Genomic DNA, 21906 nt, shown 5'->3' with positions numbered 1-21906 from the left:
CACGCAACACATCTTCCTTCCTGACAAGTATCTCCTCAAGCTTATCAGTCTGCTTCACACTGTCCTCTCCAACAATATGGCCCCTCTCGTTTGTAAATACTGAAGAAAAATACTTGTTCAAGACCTCTCCTATCTCTTCAGACTCAATACACAATCTCCCGCTACTGTCCTTGATTGGACCTACCCTCGCTCTAGTCATTCTCATATTTCTCACATATGTGTAAAAGGCCTTGGGGTTTTCCTTGATCCTACCTGCCAAAGATTTTTCATGCCCTCTCTTAGCTCTCCTAATCCCTTTCTTCAGTTCCCTCCTGGCTATCTTGTATCCCTCCAGCACCCTGTCTGAACCTTGTTTCTTCAGCCTTACACAAGTCTCCTTCTACCTCTTAACAAGACATTCAACCTCTCTTGTCAACCATGGTTCCCTCACTCGACCATCTCTTCCCTGCCTGACAGGGACATACATATCAAAGACACGCAGTACCTGTTCCTTGAACAAGTTCCACATTTCACTTGTCCTTCCCTGACAGCCTATGTTCCCAACTTCTGCACTTCAATTCTTGTCTGACAGCATTGTATTTACCCTTCCCCCAATTGTAAACCTTGCCCTGTTGCACGCACCTATCCCTCTCCATAACTAAAGTGAAAGTCACAGAATTGTGGTCACTACCTCCAAAATGCTCCCCCACTAACAAATCTATCACCTGCCCTGGTTCATTACCAAGTACTAAATCCAATATGGCCTCCCCTCTGGTCGGACAATCTACATACTGTGTTAGAAAAGCTTCCTGGACACACTGCACAAACACTACCCCATCCAAACTATTTGATCTAAAGAGTTTCCACTCAATGTTTGGGAAGTTGAAGTGACCCATGACTACTACCCTGTGACTTCTGCACCTTTCCAAAATCTGTTTTTCAATCTGTTCCTCCACATCTCTGCTGCTATTGGGGTGCCTATAGAAAACTCCCAACAAGGTGACTGCTGCTTTCCTATTTCTGACTTCAACCCATATTACCTCAGTAGGCAGATCCCCCTCGAACTGCCTTTCTGCAGCTGTTATACTATCTCTAATTAACAATGCCCCCCCCCCCCCCCCCCCCCCCCACCTCTTTTACCATCCTCACTAATCTTGTTGAAACATCTATAACCAGGGACCTCCAACAACCATTTCTGCACCTCTTCTATCCAAGTTTCCGTGACGGCCACCACATCGTAGTCCCAAGTACCGATCCATGCCTTAAGTTCACCCACCTTATTCCTGATGCTTCTTGCATTAAAGTATACACACTTCAACCCATCTCCTTGCCTGCAAGTACTCTCCTTTGTCAATGTTACCTTCCCCACTGCATCACTACGTGCTTTGGCGTCGTGAATATCAGCTTCCTTAGTTGCTGGACTACAAATCCGGTTCCCATTCCCCTGCCAAATTAGTTTAAACCCTCCCAAAGAGTACTAGAAAACCTCTCTCTCTCTCTCTCGCTCTCTCTCTCTCTTCCCCCCCCCCCCCCCCCCCCCCCCCCCCCCCCCCCCCCCCCCCCCCAAAGGATATTGGTGCTCCTCTGGTTCAGATGCAACGCGTCCTGCTTGTACAGGTCCCACCTTCCCCAGAATGCGCTCCAATTATCCAAATACCTGAAGCCCTCCCTCCTACACCATTCCTGCAGCCACGTGTTCAACTGCACTCTCTCCCTATCATGTGGCACCGGCAACAAAACCAGAGATGACAACTCTGTCTGTCCTGGCCTTTAACTTCCAGCCTAACTCCCTAAACTTGCTTATTACCTCCACACCCTTTTTCTGCAACCTGCACTGTCTGCCTGTTAGTTTTCTTTCCCCTGACTGTAACCCAGCTACTCTTGTCCAGTACCTTGGGTGTGGCTACCTCCCTTTAACTCTTCTCGATAACCCCCTCTGTCTCCCGGATGATCCGAAGTTCATCCAGCTCCAGCTCCAGATCCTTAACACGGTCTCTGAGGAGCTGGAGTTGGGTGCACTTCCCGCATGTATAGTCAGCGGGGACACCAGTGGGATCCCTCACCACCCACATCCTACAGGAGGAGCATGCAACTGCCCTAGCCTCCACCCCCTCTTACTTTACAGAATTAGCTGCCCCGTGGACCAACTGGACCTCCGCCCTCCGACTCTGCGTCCAGTCAGCTGTACTCTAAACTCCTGGCTCCCTTCACGCTCTTTGATAAATATAGGAAATGAAATGTAAGGAGCACCTTACTCCCTCCTCACCTAACTCCCTCAGTCACCAAACTCTCACTGTAGCACTCAAATGCAACAAGCTCAGCACTCCCTCAGTCTCCAAACTCTCACTGTGGCACTCAAATGCAACAAGCTCAGCACTCAGTGCAAACCTAATGATGGATCGTTTTGGGTATCATTGGTTTGAATCCATCTGTCATATATGTAAAAGGTATGTAAAAAGGGAATTTCCTGCTTTTGGCTAAAGGGAATATCATCACAGGAGTCCTCCTTAATCACCTTCTCCCTGTGGATGAAGAGCTCCTCTCAATGTCCCAATGCAGATCCTGCCCACTGAGGGACATGGGCGGGTTTCTCTGTCCTGCCCCACCAGATTTCTGGTGCAGCACGCCATCGGGATTTTCCATTTTGCCGGCTGGTCAATGGGGACAGCCCCACACCTTCGGGGAAACCTCCAGGCTGTCGGCAAAACAGAAAATCCCAACGGCGGAGAATTCAGTCCCCGATCTTCACTCCGTGGAAACTACGTGAGACATGTAGGAAACAGCACCAACCCTTGTACATGGCCTTCTTTGACCTCACAAGGGCCTTTGACATGGGCAACCATGAGGGATTATGGAGCGTCTTCCATTTTGGCTGACCACTAAAGTTTGTCACCATCCTCCGCCTGCTCCACGATTACATGCAAGCAGTGGTGCAGATCCAAGTTTGGTACAAGCTTTATCATTGAACTACAGAATGTAGACGATGCTTTCATCTACTCGCACTCTTGAGGTTAAGTTCCAAGCTATCATCAACACGTTCACTATGGTGTACGAAAGCTTGGGCCTCACGTTAAACATCCACAGGACAAATATCCTCTACCAACCTGTCCTACTACATAGCACTGCCCCCACTGACTGATTGTGCTGGGCTTCTTGGCTGGAAAAGGTCTTTAGAATGTGGTTTGAGCGGTATCATTTTTAAAATCCAATTTTCCCCTTTGCATTCTGGAGAAGCAACTGGTTCCGAATGATCTGGGCCACCATCACCAAAGCGGCAACAAAAGATGAGGGTGTCCGGGAGATACAGTAAACCGCTCAGAGACATCCCCGCATCTCCCGTTACATGAAGACAATATAAGAAACAACCATTGCAATATCGCTTCTTCAAACTGGAAAGAGTGTAGGATATGTATGTTGTTCTGTACACTGAGACAAAATGAGATGATCAGAATTAGTATGTTTCACCTTTTATCCAGAAACCATTGGATGACAGGTCAGAACTCTTAAATCTCGAATCTTCCCCCACTTGACCTCAGCGATGGCCCAATGATTATGGTGAAGAAACACAGGATAAGAAGGGAAATGTTCCTCCTTAACTCCTGGAGTGTAAATATGCTTATAATGCTCAGAGGATTGGAGGCATATTTGGAATTTTTAACTATACCCATTGTGAAATGGTATCTGACAGGATCTGGTAATAAACTTATTTTTCGTGTGTTTACATTGTTAGTTGGCAGTTCCTTGGTCAATATAAATTTTATGTTGAATGGCTATGCATGTCACATACATAAGCTGTTTTATTTTACAGAACAGGTAATGGCCCTGAATACAGAGCAAGTTGTCCGTGTGGCCTGTGGCAAGCACCACACCGTGGCTCTTTGTAAAAGTGGATCTATCTTCGCCTGGGGAGCTGCGACGTATGGGCAGATCGGCAATGGGGAATGTTGCAGCATCGTTTCCTGTCCAAGGTATGAAGAATGAGCTTACTGGCTGCTAAGCATGGCACTTGCATGTTGTCAACTGAACACTAGATGGCCTCCGAAAGGAAATAGACATGTCGCCGTTACATTCCAAGCTTTACTTTGGTTACTCTTGGTGCGAATATGCTAAAGCGCCTGTGAACAAAAGCAGCTAGTTATTGCCACACCAATTTGAGTGTTTGTGTGGACATAACTGTATGTGATCATCTGTAAGCGTTCTTGTAATAAATGAGGAAAATCCACATTGCCAGCAAATGTGGTATAATTTTCATAGGCCAGAAAGGGTTGGTAACATTGGATTGAAACTGGATTAATCCTCAGTCTTGTTTTAAAGTCAATTCATGGCCTGCCCACCTCCCCTCGCACTCCCCCACCCTCCCCTCTCAAATGCACCCACACACTCTTCCTCCTCCTCCCCTCCTGCTCTGTGATATCTCTGCCCCATCAATTCTGGCCATTTGCCTGTCTCCAATTTTAATCAGCCCCCCATCGACGACTGTGTCTTCAGTGACTGAGGTCCTAAGCTCCTCCCTGAACCTCTCAAATTCGCTACCTTGTTTTGCTGCTTTAGGACAGTACTTAAAATATACCTCTCACCAAGCTTTTGGTCATCTTCTATCATAATCTTTATTGGCACAAGTAGGCTTACATTAACACTGCAATGATACTGTGAAAATCCCCTAGTCGCCACATTCCGGCGCCTGTTCGGGTATGCAGAGGGAGAATTCAGAATGTCCCAATTCACCTAACAGCACGTCTTACGGGACATGTGGGAGGAAACCGGAGCACCCGGAGGAAACCCACACAGACACAGGGAGAACATGCAGACTCCACACAGATAGTGACCCAAGCTGGGAATCGAACCTGGGACCTTGGAGCTGTGAAGCAACAGTGTTAACCACTGCGCTCCTGTCACAATAACTCTTTCCATGGCGTGTATCAAGGTTTATTTCCCAATATTTTATTGTAGTTTTGTAAGACTATGAGGAAAGGATACTGCACTCCAGGAGCGATTTCACAAAAAAATAGGGATATGGTACATTAAAACATAATTTTTTTACTAACGCAGTATTCAAATATCTTTAACATCACACAAGAAAATAGCTAATCAATACAGAGACACAATAACCCTTAACTGCTATCTTTACTTCTTCCACTCAAACAACAAAACCATCTCAAGTCCAATCCACTTTTCAATAGTTAGCACTCAGGAATACCTGCTGTACAGAGAAAGTGCACTTTGAGAAAGAGAGTTCTTTTTAGACTTCTTTACAGAAAGTGACCTGGCCCCTGTCAGAATAATGCAGAATCTCTGGCTGTATTTCTTCAGCAACCTTCTCAGCTCCGCTTCCAGCTAAAAACTAACACTGAATACCTGACTGCTTCAATCCCTGGCTCCTGCCATTAACTACATAATCTTACTAAACTGAACACAATATCTCCTAATTATCTACTCCCCAGGGAACCCTCTTAATATAAATAAAAGTCCATTTGCTCTAACTTTTATGATGCTTTAATTGCACCCCAAAAAGCCTAGCTGCCTTTCAAGCCAGGATTTTAAAAAACATGACTGCAGCAGTCACACACTAAACTTTTAACCCTTACTGCACCAAATACATACCATACAATATTATCTGAAATTCCTACATTCATCACTCTGAGCACGTTACAGCCAATAAAGTACCTTTAAAGTATACGTACAGACTGACATGCAGAGGGACAGACAGACAGACGGAAGGTGGAAGAGGTGAGATTTCCACAATGAACCACAGCTAATCTTGATCAGACATTTAGTTCTAATCTCTGAAGTTGATTGCTCTGAAGTAGATTAGATCCCTGCTGACCTGACCAAACCTATTGTACTAGTGGCAAAGTTGTCCATTCAATGTACCTGTAGATCAAACAGAGGGTCCCCCCTGACAGCCTGGAAGCGATTCATGTTGGAGGAATTGCGAGCTGTAATTATTTAGCCAGCTACAGGAAGGGCGGTGGCCCTGATTTGAGGACTGTCCTTGCAGATTAACTCTCAAATCCGTCTCTCCATCACAGGCACCGAGTTGCTTGTTAATCCAAACAGACAACCCAAAAGTGGGACTGGTGCAAGTGGCTGTGATGCGCTTATGAAGCTTTCATTCCAGCTCCATCTCCCTGTGGGGAAGCTGTAAAGCTCACCAGGATCTTTGCCTGCCTCAACACAATCAGTTTTAGATCAGGCTGGAAATTCCCCTTGCCCAAAACAGTAGAACCAGAAGACATGGCTTGCATTTGTAGGGGAGTAAGATCATAAGGTCGGAAATGGTAGGAACAGGGGTCGGCTATTTGGTCCATAAACCTATTCCACCATTCAATAGGGTTATACCTCATCACCTTAACCTTGAATATATTCAGTGACCCTGCCTCTACTATTCTCTGGAGAAGAGAATTCCAAAGACTAGCAACATTTTCAGAGAAGAAATTCTTCCTAATCTCGGCCTCAAAAGGGAACCCCTTTATTTTTAATTAGTGCTCTCTTGTTCTGAATTCCCCCATGAGGAGAAACATCCTATCTGCATCTGCCTTATCGAGCAACTCTTAATCTCAAGTTTCAATAAGGTCACCTAACATTCTTCTAAACTCTAATGAGTATAAGCCCAAACTTTCCTCATGAGGTATTGCCACCACTCCAGGAATTTGCCGAGTGAATCTAATCTGGAGTACTTCCAAAGCGACTGTATTATCCCTCCTTACATTAGAAGGCCAAAATGTGCACAGTGGAGGCTCTGTTGTCCCAGGTGACCAAAAGCTGCTTTACCATTTGAGGGGGAGAGCTGACTGGGAGTGATTTAACCTGAAGATCACCAAACCTCAGGCGAGGGGCAAGATTGAGAAGGTGCGTGACTAACCTCAGCCAGCACAGGGATCAAACCCACGCAGTTAGCCTCACTCTGCATCACAAGGGTGGCATGGTAGCACAGTGGTTAGCACTGTAGCTTCACAGCGCCAGGGTCCCAGGTTCAATTCCCGGCTTGGGTCACTGTCTGTGCGGAATCTGCACGTTCTCCCTGTGTCTGCGTGGGTTTCCTCCGGGTGCTCCGGTTTCCTCCCACAAGTCCTGAAAGATGTGCTGTTAGGTGAATTAGACATTCTGAATTCTCCCTCTGTGTGCCCGAACAGGCGTCGGAATATGGCGACTAGGGGCTTTTCACAGTAACTTCATTGCAGTGTTAATGTAAGCCTACTTGTGACAATAATAACGATTATTATTATTACAAACCAGCTGTCTGGGCAACTGAGCTAAACCAACTCACAGTAATCCAGGTGCGGTCCCACCTGTATAGCTGCAGCATGAATTCTACACTTTTATTAATTAATTTATTTATTTATTTATTTTTAGAAATAAATTTAGAGTACCCAATTCATTTTTTCCCATCAAGTGGCAATTTAGCGTGGCCAATCCACCTACCCTGCACATCTTTGGGTTGTGGGGGTGAAACCCACTCAAACACGGGGAGAATGTGCAAACTGCACACAGACAGTGGACCCAGAGCCGGGATCGAACCTGGGACCTCGGCGCCGTGAGACAGCATTGGCAATCACTGCGCCACCGTGCTGCCCTCTCTACTTTTATAGCCCAACCGCCTTGCAATAAAGGTCAACATTCCATGTGCCACCCGAATTACTTGCTGTACCTGTAAATTCAGAATTAACCTGGGCCCGATTTCAACTCATTCAAAGCCTCCAATCGTAGAGTTAAAATCAAACCTTCATGAATGGCAGCAGTGGAAACTGGCTCTGGCAGCGTCACCTTAATAATGTCATCGATCACGCAACCTTCACATACTTTGATGGGAGAGTTGTAAAGATACGTTCCTTTCATTTTCAGGAGAGTAGGAGAAATCAAAGTTCCGGTGGTGCAGGTTACATGTGGCCGTTATCACTCACTGGCTCTTTGTAAAGGTAATGCGTTATTACTTATTAAATGAAACTTTCATCGTCGTTGAACGGTTGACCTTGGACGGTCTAATTAAAATCTTTGTCCATTCTCTTTAGACGGCGCAATCTATTCCTGGGGACAGAACACATACGGGCAGCTGGGACTTGGTGAGGGATTTTACAGCCAGCTTCAACCCAATCGTGTGACATCTCTGACTGGGATCCCAGTTGCTCAGATCGCTGCAGGAGGGAGGCACAGCTTTGCCCTCTCTTTCTCAGGGACTGTGTTCAGTTGGGGAAAAAACAGTCATGGACAGCTGGGGCTTAAAGACCAAAAGGGTAAGAACACGTCAAAATGCAATTTCCTCTTGAGGTTACTTAGAGGGGAGCCTGTAAAGCAGGATCGATAGGATTGAGTTTCTCGTCTGCTGGTGCCAAGCACTATGAACCTTGGTCATGCAGAGGGAATAACGTTTATGGAAATCCAGAAGGTTTTTCCCTATATATTCTATATGTTAGCATTACTGGCAAAGCCAAGATTTTTTGCCCATCCCTAATTGCCCTTTGAGGGCAGTTAAGAGTCAACCACATTGATGTGAGGCCAGACCAGGTACGATTTCCTTTCCTAATGGGCCAGAGGTGGTTCTACGACAATTAAGAATGATTTTATGGTCACTATTATGGCAAGGAGCGTTCAATCCACATTTTCTCACTAATTAATTGAATTTAAACCCCACCGGCCTGCAACAGTGGGAGCTGAACCTGTGTCCCCAGAACAGTGGCCTGGGTGCTTGGGTTAGTAATCCAGTGATATTAGTATAACGCTACCATCTGCCTCCACCCTGGACCTAGCGAATTCCAGTGGATTGCTCCCATGTAGTTCCTGGGCAGGACAGGATCCCTGGTAAGTCAATTTTAATTTATTTTTAACATTGTTCCACCCATTATCACCTTCATAAATCTGAAGCAAAACCTTCTCCTGCAAATAGAGTTCATAATTGCACACTTCAGGATGTGATGAGTGAACTATTCATCAAATACACCAGTCAAGTGGCAATTTCGTTGTTTCAGAAGTGTGAAAGGAGCTCTATTGATTACGAGTAATAATCAACCGGTTTCCTGTCCTCCCCATCACCCAAGCAAATTATGACCATCACATTTTTAAAAACAAATTAGCACAAAAGGAAAATAGAGTAGTTAAAAATCACCTCACTTCCTTTCCGCTGGTTTGGTTAAGCGTGAGGTACCAGTGCTTTGTAGAGCACAAAGATTTTCCCACGTGCTGATGGTAAAAATGCTACATGCCAAGCAGAAATCTCCATGATTAAAGCAGGTTGTTCTCTCACTAGATAAAGTCAGTCCATGCCGTGTGAAGCAAATGAAGAGGCTCAATGTCACATACATCTCTTGTGGAAGTCAACATACCGCTGTGCTAACAAAGGTATTCCTTCTTGGACCCATGGGGCTTTCTCAATATTGGCTGGCATGTTTGACATGAGGAAGTGAAGGGAAAAATACCAGTTTAATTCAGGAGATAAATTTTTTAAAGGATTGTTATTGATATGTCAAAAAAACGTACTTCGGTGGATCTCCAGTGTTTTCATTTGGTACTTTTATGGAAATCACTGGCAAGGTCAATACTTGTTACCCATCCCTAATTGCCCTTTGAACCAAGTGGCTTTTGAGTCCATTTCAGAGGGCAGTTAAGAACAGCCACGTTGCTGTGCATGTGAAGTCACATATAGGCCAAACAGTGCGAGAACAGCAGATTCCCTTCTCTGAAGGATATTAGTGAAGCAGATGTGTTTTTAATAACAATTGATGATAGTTGCCATGGCCACCATTATCAAGACTAACTTTATATACCAGGACGATTAATTGAATTTAAATTCCACCAGCTAACACCATGGTGGGATTTGAACCAAGGCCTACCAAAGCATTTCCCTCGGCTGCTAGATTACCCCCATGTCACCATGTCCAGGAGTCTGGTGTTGGCATCAGTTGTTTGGAAGTGGAAAATATTACAGGGTGAAAAGAAAGGTTAAGTGGCCGCAGGAAAACTTATTATCTGAAGGGAGACATGTTCCACCATTGTCCCTTCCATGTCTTTGTGGGAGTGGAGTCAGGGTCAATAGTTGGGGAGGCTGTTTGCTTCTTGGAGTCATGCAGGGGGAACCATTTCTTCCGTTGCATTCCCAATCATGACAACAGGGGGATTCGCAAGTGCGTGTGCAAACATTCCCACGTGCCAGCAACCCATCAAATGGGATGCTCCGCAAATGGCGCAATGGCCTGACGTCGGCGTCAAAAACGGCACCAAAGGGACTGCGCGTGTCCGCGCATGCGCCAAAGGGCCGGCATGATCCCGCACATGTGCGGAACCGCCGCCGTATTCTGGCGTATGCGCAGGGGGGTGTCTACTCCGTGCGGGCCATGGCAGAGCCCTACAGGGGCCGGCGCGGAAGGAAGAAGTGCCCCCACAGTACAGGCCCGCCCGCAGATCGGTGGGCCCCGATCATCGGCCAGGCCACCGTAGGGCGTGGCGTGAACCCCGCCCGATAACCACGCCGGAGAATACGGCAGCCGGCGGCGGGGCAGGATTCGCGCCACCCCCCGGGAATTCTCCGACCCGGCGGGGGGTCGGCGAATCCCGTCCATAATGTTTCAGAGAGGCTGCTCCGGAAAATGCATTGAGGTTGGTGCCTGGATCAGTCAGACAGTCGAAAGTGTCACGCTGCCACACTTAAACACAGCATTGTCACTGGAGAGCACAACCCCTGGCATGTTCCTCTTGCTATTTGCTTTAATATCTAACCTGTTTAGACCCATTGTGCCGCATGTTGTATATTGAATCGATAAAAGAATGTACGGACTCCAGCTGCGGGATTCTCCGACCCCCCGCCGGGTCAGACAGTCCCCGGGGGGGCGGTGTGAATCCCGCCCCGCCGCTCCGACACCAGCTGCCGTATTCTCTGCCGCCGGTTTTCAGGCGGGGGCGGGGATCACGCTGCGCCGGTCGGGGTCTGTTGGCAGCCCCCCCATGGCAATTCAGAGCGCCAGTACAGACATGATGGACCGAATAGCCTCCTTCTGCACTGTAACAATTCTGTGATTCTGAACAATATAATGCATTTAACATAGAACAACGCCTCAAGGTGCTTAATGGAAAAAGTGACATTTCAGGGATAGAGTTGTTCCCGATGGGCCGAGTGGCTGTCGGTTTCTGGCCAGTCCCGCCAGCGTGGAATGGATATGGTCCCACATGGCGGGACCTGGCTGGTAGGCCGGCTGGTGCGGTCCTCGGGGGGGCGCTGGGGATCCGACCCTAGGGGGGCCCCACGGTGGCCAGGCCCGCGATCGGGGCCCACTGATCTGCGCGTGGGCCTGTGCCGTGGGGACACTCCTTCCTTCCGCGCCGGCATCTGTAGGGCTCCGCCATGGCCGGCGGGGAGAAGACACCCCCCTGTGCATGCAGAAGAATATGCCGGCCGGTCTGCGACTTCCTCCCCTTGGAGATCTCGAGTGAACACCGTGCAGTGCTGGTCTGCTCAAACAATGACATTCGGAACTGTACGAGTGGGGGGTCTCCAGGGGATCGATGCCCTCTGGTGCTTACCCTCTGGGCATGATGAGACCCTGGCACTGCTGGTGCCATCCGGGCACGCTGGTACTGCCAGCCTGGCATTGCCAAGGTGCTCAGATAACAATGCAAGCTGGCAGGGGCATCGCTAGGGTGCCAGGCTGGCATTTTCCCCATGATATGGATTGGGCCCAGTGTGATCTCCTTCTGCACTGAGGAGTTCCAGCGAGTGCAGATCGTCAGTGCAGAAAATGGGACTAAGTGCAGCCTCAGCCGTACGTTCCCCGCTGAGCCTCCCAATCTTCCCGAATGGCCAGTCAATATTGTGGTGTTCCTCGGCACTCTGAGCGACAGGAAACATCCAGCTAATTGGGTGCTATGGGACTCTGTTCCCATTCAGGTAGACCGTGCCCTTGGGCAGCGCACCCTAGACCTTAACCGCAGCTGGTGTGAACGCTTTTTCTCATATCGCTTTTGCTTCTTTTGCCAATTACCTTAAATCTGTGCCCTCACATTCTCGATCCTTTCACACGTGGGGCGAAATTCTCCGACCCCCAGCAGGGTCGGAGAATCGCCTGGGGCCGCCGAAAATCCCGCCCCCGCCGTGGCAGAGATTCTCCGCCACCCGGGAAGTGGCGGTGGCGGGAATCTCGCCACTCCGATCGGAAAGGCCCCTGGGGTGATTCTCCGGCCCGGATGGGCCGAAGTCCTGCCGCTGGGAGGCCTCTCCCGCCGCCGAGGTTTGAACCACCTCTGGAACGGCGGGATCAGCAGCGCGAGCGGGCCCCCGGGGTCCTGGGGGGGGTGGGGGCGATCGAACCACGGTGGCCTGGCCCGCGATCGGGGCCCCCCACTCAGACTCCGGGCCAGTGCCCTGGGTGTACTATTTTCCCTCGCGGCCGCCATGGCGGAAGCGGAAGAGAACCCCACATCGCGCATGCGCCGGCAGTGACGTCAGCGGCAACTGGCCGCTGACGTCACTGCCGGCGCATGCGCCGACCGGCGAAAGCCTTTCGGCCAGCCCCGCTGCCGGGGGCGCCGGTTTTTTGCGCCAGTCTTCTGGTGTAAAGGTGGAGAATTCCCCACCTTTGGGGAGGCCCGACCCCTGAGTGGTTGGCGCCACTCCCGTACTCCGGGACCCTCCGTCACGCCGGGTAGGGGAGAATGCCGCCCGTGGTGTCTGCCCCGCACCCCTCGTGATTTAGAATACCTTTGTCAAATCTCCTCTCAGACCTGGCCTCTCCAAGGAAAACAGTCCCAGTTTCTCCAATCTGTCTCCGTAACTGAAGCTCCTCTTCCCTGGAACCACTTGGGTGAATCTTTGCTGTCCTCTCTCCATGGCCTTTGCAGGCATCGTTGTTATCCATTTGTTCGAGCAGTGAAAAAGTTCAGTTGTTATAACAACAGACGTGGGATGCTCTCAAATCCAATTGCTGTGATACGGACAACATAATCTTGCGAGTGAGAGAATGTTGAGTCTAGTCCCTGTGAAAGAGTCGGTATCCTAATGTGGAGGGCAATGTAATTTTCTGGACGCACACTGCTACGTTTACAGCTGCAGAGAATGGTTTATATATCTTAAGGCTGAATTGAAATGGGCGGCACGGTAGCACAGTGGTTAGCACAGTTGCTTCATAGCTCCAGGGTCCCAGGTTCGACTCCCGGCTTGGGTCACCGTCTATGCGGAGTCTGTACGTTCTCCCCCGTGTCTGCATGAGTTTCCTCCAGGTGCTCCGGTTTCCTCCCACAGTCCAAAGGCGTGCAGGTTCGGTGGATTGGCCGTGCTTAATTGCCCCTTAATGTTCAAAAAGATTGGGTGGGGTTACTGGGTTACGGGGATAGGGTGGAGGTGTGGACTTGGGTAGGGTGCTCTTTACAAGGGCCAGCGCAGACTCGATGGGCCGAATGGCCCCCTTCTACACTGTAAATTCTATGATTTCGTGAAACAGAGATTGAAGAGCTTGCATTCAGAATCAGTGCCTGTCATGTCCCAAGCTGGGGTGGAGAGGGGTGTGCGGAGGTGTTGAAGGGATATTTCAGATTTCCTCTCCTCTTTGTGTAAAGAAGTGGCCCCTGATTTTAGCCTGAATGGCTTCGCCCTAATTTCAATATGGTGTCTCCTTGTTGCAGGATGGAAGAGTTTTCACGTGTGGAGATGGAAGTGCCGGGCAACTGGGACTGAGCACGACAGCCAACGTGAGCACCTTTCAAATGGTGGAGCAAATTGAGGGCGAGGTTTCCCAGATAGCCTGTGGCAGGTGAGTGACGCTGGAGCTTGAAGAAGCGCAGTCAGCCTGCTTGTCTCCCCATAGCTGCCTCTACATTCAGCCCACTCTGATCAGGAGACTACCACATTTCAAATGCTGTGCAATACAATCTTTTAAAAATACCCCTTGAGAAACTTCTCAGCTGACTTGGTTTTACTATATTTTGCCCCCACCATTGGAGCAAATGACCGAATGTGAAAGGGCGACATTCGCCTGAATATTGTCCACTATAAGTTAGCCCATATTTATGTGTAGTAAGTAACAGAGATGAGGAGGAATTTCTCCACACAGTGTGTAGTGAATCTTGATTAATAAGGGGATAAGGGATTATGGGGAGAAGGCAGGAGAATGGGGATTTGAAAAATATCAGCCATGATTGAATGGCAGAACAGACTCAATGGGCCGAGTGGCCTAATTCTGCTCCTATGCCTTATGGTTTTATGGAATATCCATTGCAACACAGCGTGGTTGATTTAAATAATCACAGTAAGAAGTCTTACAACACCAGGTTAAAGTCCAGCAGGTTTGTTTCAAACACGAGCTTTCGGAGCACTGCTCTTTCCTCAGGTGAATGGAGAGGTATGTTCCAGAAACATTTATATAGACAAAGTGAAATGAAAATCGCTTATTGTCACGAGTAGGCTTCAATTAAGTTACTGTGAAAAGCCCCTAGTCGCCATATTCCGGCGCCTGTTCGGAGAGGCTGGTACGGAAGTCAGAGATCTTGGACAATATATAAATGTTTCCAATTAAGGGGCACTTTAGCATGGCCAATCCACCGACCCTTCACATCTTTGGGTTGTGTGGGCGAAACCCATGCAAACACGGGGAGAATGTGCAAACTCCACACGGATTGTGATCCAGAGGCGGGATCAAACCTGGGATCTTGGTGCCATGAGGCAGCAGTGCTAACCACTGCGCCATCATGCTGCCCCGGTTGTATTTTTTAACTGTTGCAATGTATACATTTGTTCTTTAAACATTAGCCATTGCCTATCCACCGTCATGCCTTTCAATTATGTTCCTCAATCCCCAGCAATCATAAGAAAATACCATTTGGCCTCCTTGTAAACATAAAGAAGGTTGAAAAAAAAGATGATCTCACATTTATGGCATCCTAATTGCCCCCTTTTGTGGCCACAAAGGCTGTCCGCCTTTCAAACCAGGATTGTTAAAAAACACTACTGCAGCAGATATATATACACCTTATCCCAGGGAGATATGTATTTATTTTATTTTATTTATATATACCCATTTCTTACAATCTTCACTCTACCTAAGCAACAGTGTTGTAAACAGTTAAGAGTATTCTTTGGAATACCATTATCAAACAATGCTTCATGATTTAAATACATCCTTTAAATAGAAGCCAATTACATGTAAATCATTGTGACGAATAGTTATTCTCAACATTCAATAATCTGTTCATTGGATTTCTGATGCTAATATTCCAATCTGTCATCTAAATGAAAGCTAGGAAGCAGCCATGTTGACACAAAGAAGCTGATTGCATTTATCGACTTCTATTATTTAGCTATCACACCCTCGCCTACATCCCATCCTCTGATCGTGTCATTTCATTCGGCTTCGCAAGTCGGAAGTTGGCAGAAGGTTCAACAAGCAACCACATTCGTGCAGGTAATTAGACTGCGGAAATCCATTCAAGATGTCGCTTATAGCTTGACCACAAGGTGCTATTTTAACCAAACTGACAACACGTGCTCATTCTTGTTGGATGTAATCATGACGTTTGAGTCCCTTTGCATGCTATTTAGCTGTGGTGCGATTTGTAACACACTTGCGACTGAATGAGGAGGTTCTTGGTTCAAGTCCAACCCCAGGGCTTACGTGCAAACATTAAGGCTGACACCCCAGTGGATGTCTGGATGAGATGTTAAAGGCCTCATCTGCAAGCTCAGGTGGAAGTACAAGATCCCAAAGCACCATTTGGAAGAAGAAGAGGTGGGGCGTCCCCAGTGTCCTGGCCAACATTTATCCTTTGATTTTCAATTGCGACGAGATGAGAGTGGAGTGTCATTGAAATGAAATGAAAATCGCTTATTGTCACGAGCAGGCTTCAATGAAGTTACTGTGAAAAGCCCCTAGTCGCCACACTCCGGCGCCTGTCCGGGGAGGCTGATACGGGAATCGAACCGTGCTGCTGGCCTGCTTTAAAAGCCAGCGATTTAGCTGAGTGAGCTAAACCAGCCCCATGAGGCTTTATTACGCAAAGATGTGTAGCCTCCCGCAGCTGCTGCCGAAATGGCTGCAGCTCAGAGAGCCTGCACATTTATACTCCGCCTACTGGGCGGAGTCAGTAGGCAGGGATCTACCCACGTACCTGTAGTACAGGAGCCTTACCGTAATACACCTCATATGTGATATATATACAACAGCGGTGACTACCACAATCACAAAAAAAATAAATAGCAGGTCATTATCATATTGCTGTTTGTGAGAGTTCGCTGATTATCTGCCATGTTTTCTGCCTTCTAACAGTAAGTACATTTCAATAAAGTACTTCACTGGCTACAAAGCACTTTGAGACATCCAGTGGTTGTGAAATTAGTAAAGTCACCACAGTCCCAGATGACCGCAGGCTGCTTTCCCCTTTGAGGGGGGAGGGCTGACTGGTGGTGATTTAACCTGAGGGTCACCACACCTCAGGTAAGGTGGAGAAGGCGGGGCCTTCATGTGTAACCTCAGCTGGTGTGGGAATTGACCCCACGCTATTGGCGTCACTCCACATCACGAAGCAGCTGTCCAGCCAGCTGAGCTAAACTGGCTGTGAAACAAAGCGTCAAACAAATGTCTTTCCTTCATAACATTGTCGAAAGTGCAACCAGCAGGGGTTTTCCAGCCAGAAACCACTGAAGATACGGGTCCAGTGTTGCTACTTCCTGATTTTCAGCCATCCCTTATATTTATATATCCCGGGGGCGCGGAGTGAAAGGCCAAACTGGTTTATTTTAAACTGAAAATAAAGCCTGTACCGCGGCTCACAAGTCAAACGTCCCGCCCCAGGACTACCGAGAACGGCCTGTCCAGGTCTGGAGGCGACATTTAAAGGTCCCGCTAACGAGCCCCAGCTGGGCCGGCCACCACCCACTCACCAGGGGAACTGGTATTCTGCGAAGCCCACGGGGAGATCAATCAGTGATTCCCTCGTGAGGGTTATCGCACCGCCGGATTTTCCCCTTCCTTTCCTGCGTCTCGTCAGCATTCCTTGACCGATTCATCGTTGGCTGATACCCCACGGCATTGCTCATGCACTTCCAGGATGCAGCTGCAGAATTTGTGAAATCATCCAAGCCCCTTTTATGCTGCAATGGGTGTAGAGAAGAGGATCTGCGGTTCCTGGAGCTACTTAGTTCCATTTGGCGATAGGAGCCTGGAGCCTTTGGCGTGCCTATTCCCTGGTAGCTTATTAATAGATAAACACTGTCACCTTGGGTGAACAGTGATGCCTCAATGAAGAGTGTGCATCGTGCAAAGTAGAACTAAAATACTATCGGAGATCATTATTTTATCTCAAGTGTTCATTGTAACCTGCTCCCATCAGGATCACTGAAATCTGGAATTGAAAGTCATTCTTAGCAATGGTGACCAGGAATTAAAAGCCTAATGAGAACCATAAAACCATTGTTGATTGTCATAAAAACCCACCAGGTTCACTACCGTCCCTTAGGGAAGGAAATCTGCCGTCCTTACCCGGTCTGGCCTACATGTGACTCCAGACCCATGTGGTTGACTCTTAACTGCCCTCTGAAATAGCCGAGCAAACCACACTTCAAGGGCAATTAGGAATGGGCAACAAATGCTGGCCTTGCCCAGTGATACTTGCACTCCATGAAAGAATGAAGAGGAAATAAAATCAAGCTTTCTGATATATTTGCTTTGCTACAGTGAGGGAGTATCCAGTCAGATCATCATCTACCAAAATGTCTTTTTGTTGCAGAGTCAGAAAATGCCAAAGTTTACAAGATTTTTGCAGGACCAAATGTCAACTTCATTCAGACTCAGGTAATCTCACTAGCTGTGACATGGTTCGCTATCAATGCAAAATGACTGTACTTCAGTCCTGAAACTTTAAGACATGAAGCGTGTCTGGGTTGATGTACGTGTCTAACTTGATAATATCTTTGAGAAACTCCCCTAACGTAGGAACACAGAAATTATGAACAGGAGGATGCCATTACCTTAGAGTCTGCTCCACCATTCATTATGATAATAGCTGATCATTCAACTCAGTAACCTGTTCCCTCTTACCCTCATATCCTTTGATCACCGATCTGTGGGCGGGCCTGTGCCATGGGGGCACTCCTTCCTTCTGTGCCAACCCCTGTAGGGCTCCGCCATGGCTGGCGCAGAGAAAACACCCCCCCCCGCGCATGCGCTAGAATACGCCGGCCGGTCTGTGCATGCGCGGAAACACGCCGACGGTTCTGTGCATGCCCTAACTCGCGCTGGCCCTTCACCGCCAGTTGGCGTGGCACCAACCCCTCCGCCGCTGGCCTAGCCCCCGGAAGTGCGGAGGATTCCGCAACTTCCAGCCCCCCCCCCCGAGGTCGGAGTGGTTCGCTCAGCTCAGCTGGCGTCGGGTCATCGCGGGGACTCGGGAGAATCCCTCCCACAATGTTTTGGCCTCAACGGCTTTCTGTGATAGCGAATTCCACAGGCTGACCACTGTCTGGAGGAAGAGATTTCTCCTCATCTCTGTCCTAAATGGTCTACTCCATATCCTCAGACTGTGACCCCTGGTTCTGGACACACCCACCATCAGGAACATCCTTCTTGCATCTACCCTGTCTAGCCCTGTTAGAATTTTATAGGGTTCTATGAGATACCCCCCTCATTTTTTCAAATACCAGTGAATACAATCCTAACCGACTTGATCGCTCCTAATACCTGTCATCCTAATACCTGTTATCACAGGAATCAGTCTGATAAACCTTTGCTGCAGTCCCTCAATAGCAAGAACATCTGTCCTCAGACAAAGAGTCATCCCTCCTCCAAATCCTCTCGCTATGAAGACCAACGTACCATTTGACTTCTTTACCACCCATCACCTACATACTTACCTTCAATAACTGGCATACAAGGACACCCAGGTCTTATTGCACGTTCCCCTCTCCTAATTTAAGGCCTTTAAGATAATAGTCTGCCTTCCCATTTTTGCTACCAAAGTGGATAACCTCGCATTGATCCACATTTTACTGCATCTGCTATCACTCAACTTGTTCAAATCACACTGAAGGATCTCTGCAGCCTCCTCACAGCTGCAAGTTTGGAGATATTGATGGGATTCTCCAAAAATGGGGCTGTGTCCCCATGCCGACGGGAAAGCCGGCGCCAACCACTCAGGCGTCAACAGCCCCCGAAAGTGAGGAATTCCCCAATTTCAACCGGGGGCTAGGTTGACACCGGAGTAGTTGGCGCCGCTCCAGCCGGCGGCGAAGGGCCGGCGCGAGTTCGCGCATGCGTGGAACGGCTGGCGTGATCTCACGCATGCGCGGACCGGGTGGCGTATATCTGCGCATGCGCGGGGGCCCCCTTCGCCGCTCTGGTCCCCGGGCAATATGGCGGAGCCCTACAGGGACCCGGCATGGAGGAAAGAAGGCCCCCCACAGAACCAGCCCGCCCGCAGATCAGTAGGCCTCAGTCACAGGCCAGGCCATGGGCCCCCCCCCCCCCCCCAGGACCTCCCCCGCGCACTTACCTGCCAGGTCCCGCCGTGCGTGAGGTGAGTAATTCACGTCGGCATGACTGGCCAAATCTTTACGGCCACTCGACCCATCGGGGTCCAGAGAATCGCTGGGGGGCCGCTGTCAACGGCTCCCGATCGACGTGGCGGGAATCCCGCCAGCCCCCGATAAGTGGCGCCGGTGCATAGAGCAGCCGGTGTCGGGACGGCGGGGTGGGATTCGCGCCTCGTCCCAGGGATTCTCCGACCCTGCGCAGGGTCAGAGAATCCCGGCCATTACATTTTGTTCACTCACCTTCACTTTCTTAGTTAACGAAGGTTGATTTATCCCCTATCTAGAATCCTTGGGCAGAATTCTCCGACCACCCAGGTGGCTACAGATCATACCCATCAAACCTTAATTTGTGCCATTAATTCATAAATTTTTTGTCAAATGCTCTGCGCATTTAAGTAAAGAACCATTAATTTTACCTTGTTTCCATTCTTTCCCTTTATGACTCTGTGGCTGTTTTTTAATGTTTGTAAATTCTACCCCATCCTGTCACACTCTGGGTATCATTACCTAAATAGCTGCCTTGTAATGTTGTCATATCCTTTTGCTTTGTAAGCCTACATATCCCCTCCATTCAGTTTAAAGCGCCCTTTACTTCCCTAGTTATGCAGTTTGCAAGAACACTGGTCCCAGCACAGTTCAGATGTCCCAATGGTACAGATCCCACTTTCCCCAGTACTGATGTCAGTGCCCCATGAACCAAAACCCACTTCTCCCACACTCGTCTTTGAGCCACGTATTTATCTCTCTATCCAATGCTGATTTGTACACGGCTCAGGTAATAATCCTTATTCATAACCTTGGAGGTTCTGCTGTTTAACTTAGTGCCTCATCCCTCAAATTCTCTATGCAAAGCCTCTTTCCTCGTTCGACTTATGTCATTGGTTTCTACATGGACTATGACAACGGGATCCTTCCCCTCCCACTGCAAGTTCCTCTCCAGCACAGAACAGACATCCCAAACCCTAGCATCAGGCAAGCTAGTCAGACTCTCGATCCTGGTCACAGAGAACAGTGTCCATGCCCTTGACGATGCTATCCCCAACCAGGAGTACATTTCTCTCATCTTCCCCCACTTGAATGGATCCCTGTACCATGGTGCTATGGTCAGTTTGCTCATCCCCCCTGCAGTCCCCTACTCTTGACCACACAGGGAGCAAGAATCTCGAACCTGTTGGACAAGGGCAGGGGCTGAGGCTCCTGCAGTGCTACCTCTTGGATCCCTCTACCTGCCTCACTTGTAGTCACCCTGTCGTTAAACACTGAACAAATTCAAGGTAGTTAATCTAAGGGGCGTGACCGCCTCCTGAAACACAGTGTCCAGGTAACTCTCCCCCTCCCTGATGTGTCGCAATATCTGAAGTTCAGACTCCAGCTCATTAACTCTGAACCAAAGTTTCTCGGGCAACCAACATTCGCTACAGATGTGGTTGTTACGAACCACAATGGTGTCCACCAGTTCCCACATGCTGCAGCTACAACCCATCGCCTGGCCTTGCACCCTTGGTTTGTTTAGTTCGATATTCCATTTGTTTTTAAGTTTACTGCTGATCTTTAGTTTTCACACTGACTTTTTCAACCTACCATCAATTTCATAGCAAGTCCAAAATGGAAGCAGAGTCGTTTTTGCTACCAAAGTGGCTATTTATCCAAATTATACTGCATCTGCCAAGCATTTACTCACTCAGTCAACTTGTTCAAATCACACTGCAAGATCTCTGTATCCTCCTCACAGCTCACCCTCCCACCCAACTTTGCATCATCTGCAAACGTGGAGATATTACATTTAGTTCCCTCATCTAAATCATTAATTATATATTGTGAACAGCTGGGGTCCCAGCACTGATTCCAGCAGTACCCCACTAGACACTGCCTGCCATTTGGAAAAAGACCCGTTTAGGGTCTTTGTTTCCTGTCTGCCAACCAGTTCTCTTTTTTTTTAAATGTTTTTATTGGTGGTTTGAGTTATCGATACAGAAAAAACGAGTCTCACATGTAACAGGCAATGCACCAACAGTAATAATAACCAACAATAGGAACAAGATTTGAGCTCCTCGCTGTCACTGCACATTAGTGTTCAGTATTTACAGTGGCTTGTCGGGGTTCAGCCGAGGCTCCTGCCACTTGGTGATTGGGGTTTCCCCCAGCTTTGCCCCCACAGGTAGCTGGGGTCCTTCCCCTTGCTCGCCGGTAAACTCTGTTCTGCTGGTGGTGGGGGGAGGTCTCAATGGGCTGATTGGCCTCCTACTGCACTGTCAATTCTATGATCCTGTTGTCGGCCAATGTCTGCACTTGTAACTTGCAGATAAAATCCCTGGCAAATTTAAATCTGAATCGAACCTCACACATATGAACTTTCCTACCCAACCTCGCAGTGTGATAGATGTCCACTTCACCACATGCCTGCAGGATTGAAGGTGAACTCTTGGATG

The 21906-nt window shown here is 48.5% G+C and overlaps 1 protein-coding gene across 2 annotated transcripts in view; it reads left to right on the top strand.

The window, feature by feature from the left end:
- The window catches only part of LOC119963504 (probable E3 ubiquitin-protein ligase HERC6), a 63675-nt gene that overhangs the window by 9098 nt on the left and 32671 nt on the right, over window positions 1–21906 (top strand). For both annotated transcript variants that reach the window (XM_038792718.1, XM_038792717.1), the window contains exons 2-8: window positions 3788–3947; window positions 7822–7895; window positions 7989–8210; window positions 9221–9312; window positions 13582–13709; window positions 15253–15356; window positions 17677–17741. In XM_038792718.1, coding sequence (XP_038648646.1) covers window positions 3788–3947; window positions 7822–7895; window positions 7989–8210; window positions 9221–9312; window positions 13582–13709; window positions 15253–15356; window positions 17677–17741 — 845 coding nt within the window. The remainder of the gene's footprint in view (window positions 1–3787; window positions 3948–7821; window positions 7896–7988; window positions 8211–9220; window positions 9313–13581; window positions 13710–15252; window positions 15357–17676; window positions 17742–21906) is intronic.

This window comes from Scyliorhinus canicula, chromosome 3 (genome assembly GCF_902713615.1).
Source record: "Scyliorhinus canicula chromosome 3, sScyCan1.1, whole genome shotgun sequence".
Lineage (NCBI taxonomy): Eukaryota > Metazoa > Chordata > Chondrichthyes > Carcharhiniformes > Scyliorhinidae > Scyliorhinus > Scyliorhinus canicula.
Note: the sequence above shows the minus strand (reverse complement) of the source record. Positions and strands in the feature narration are given on the sequence as shown.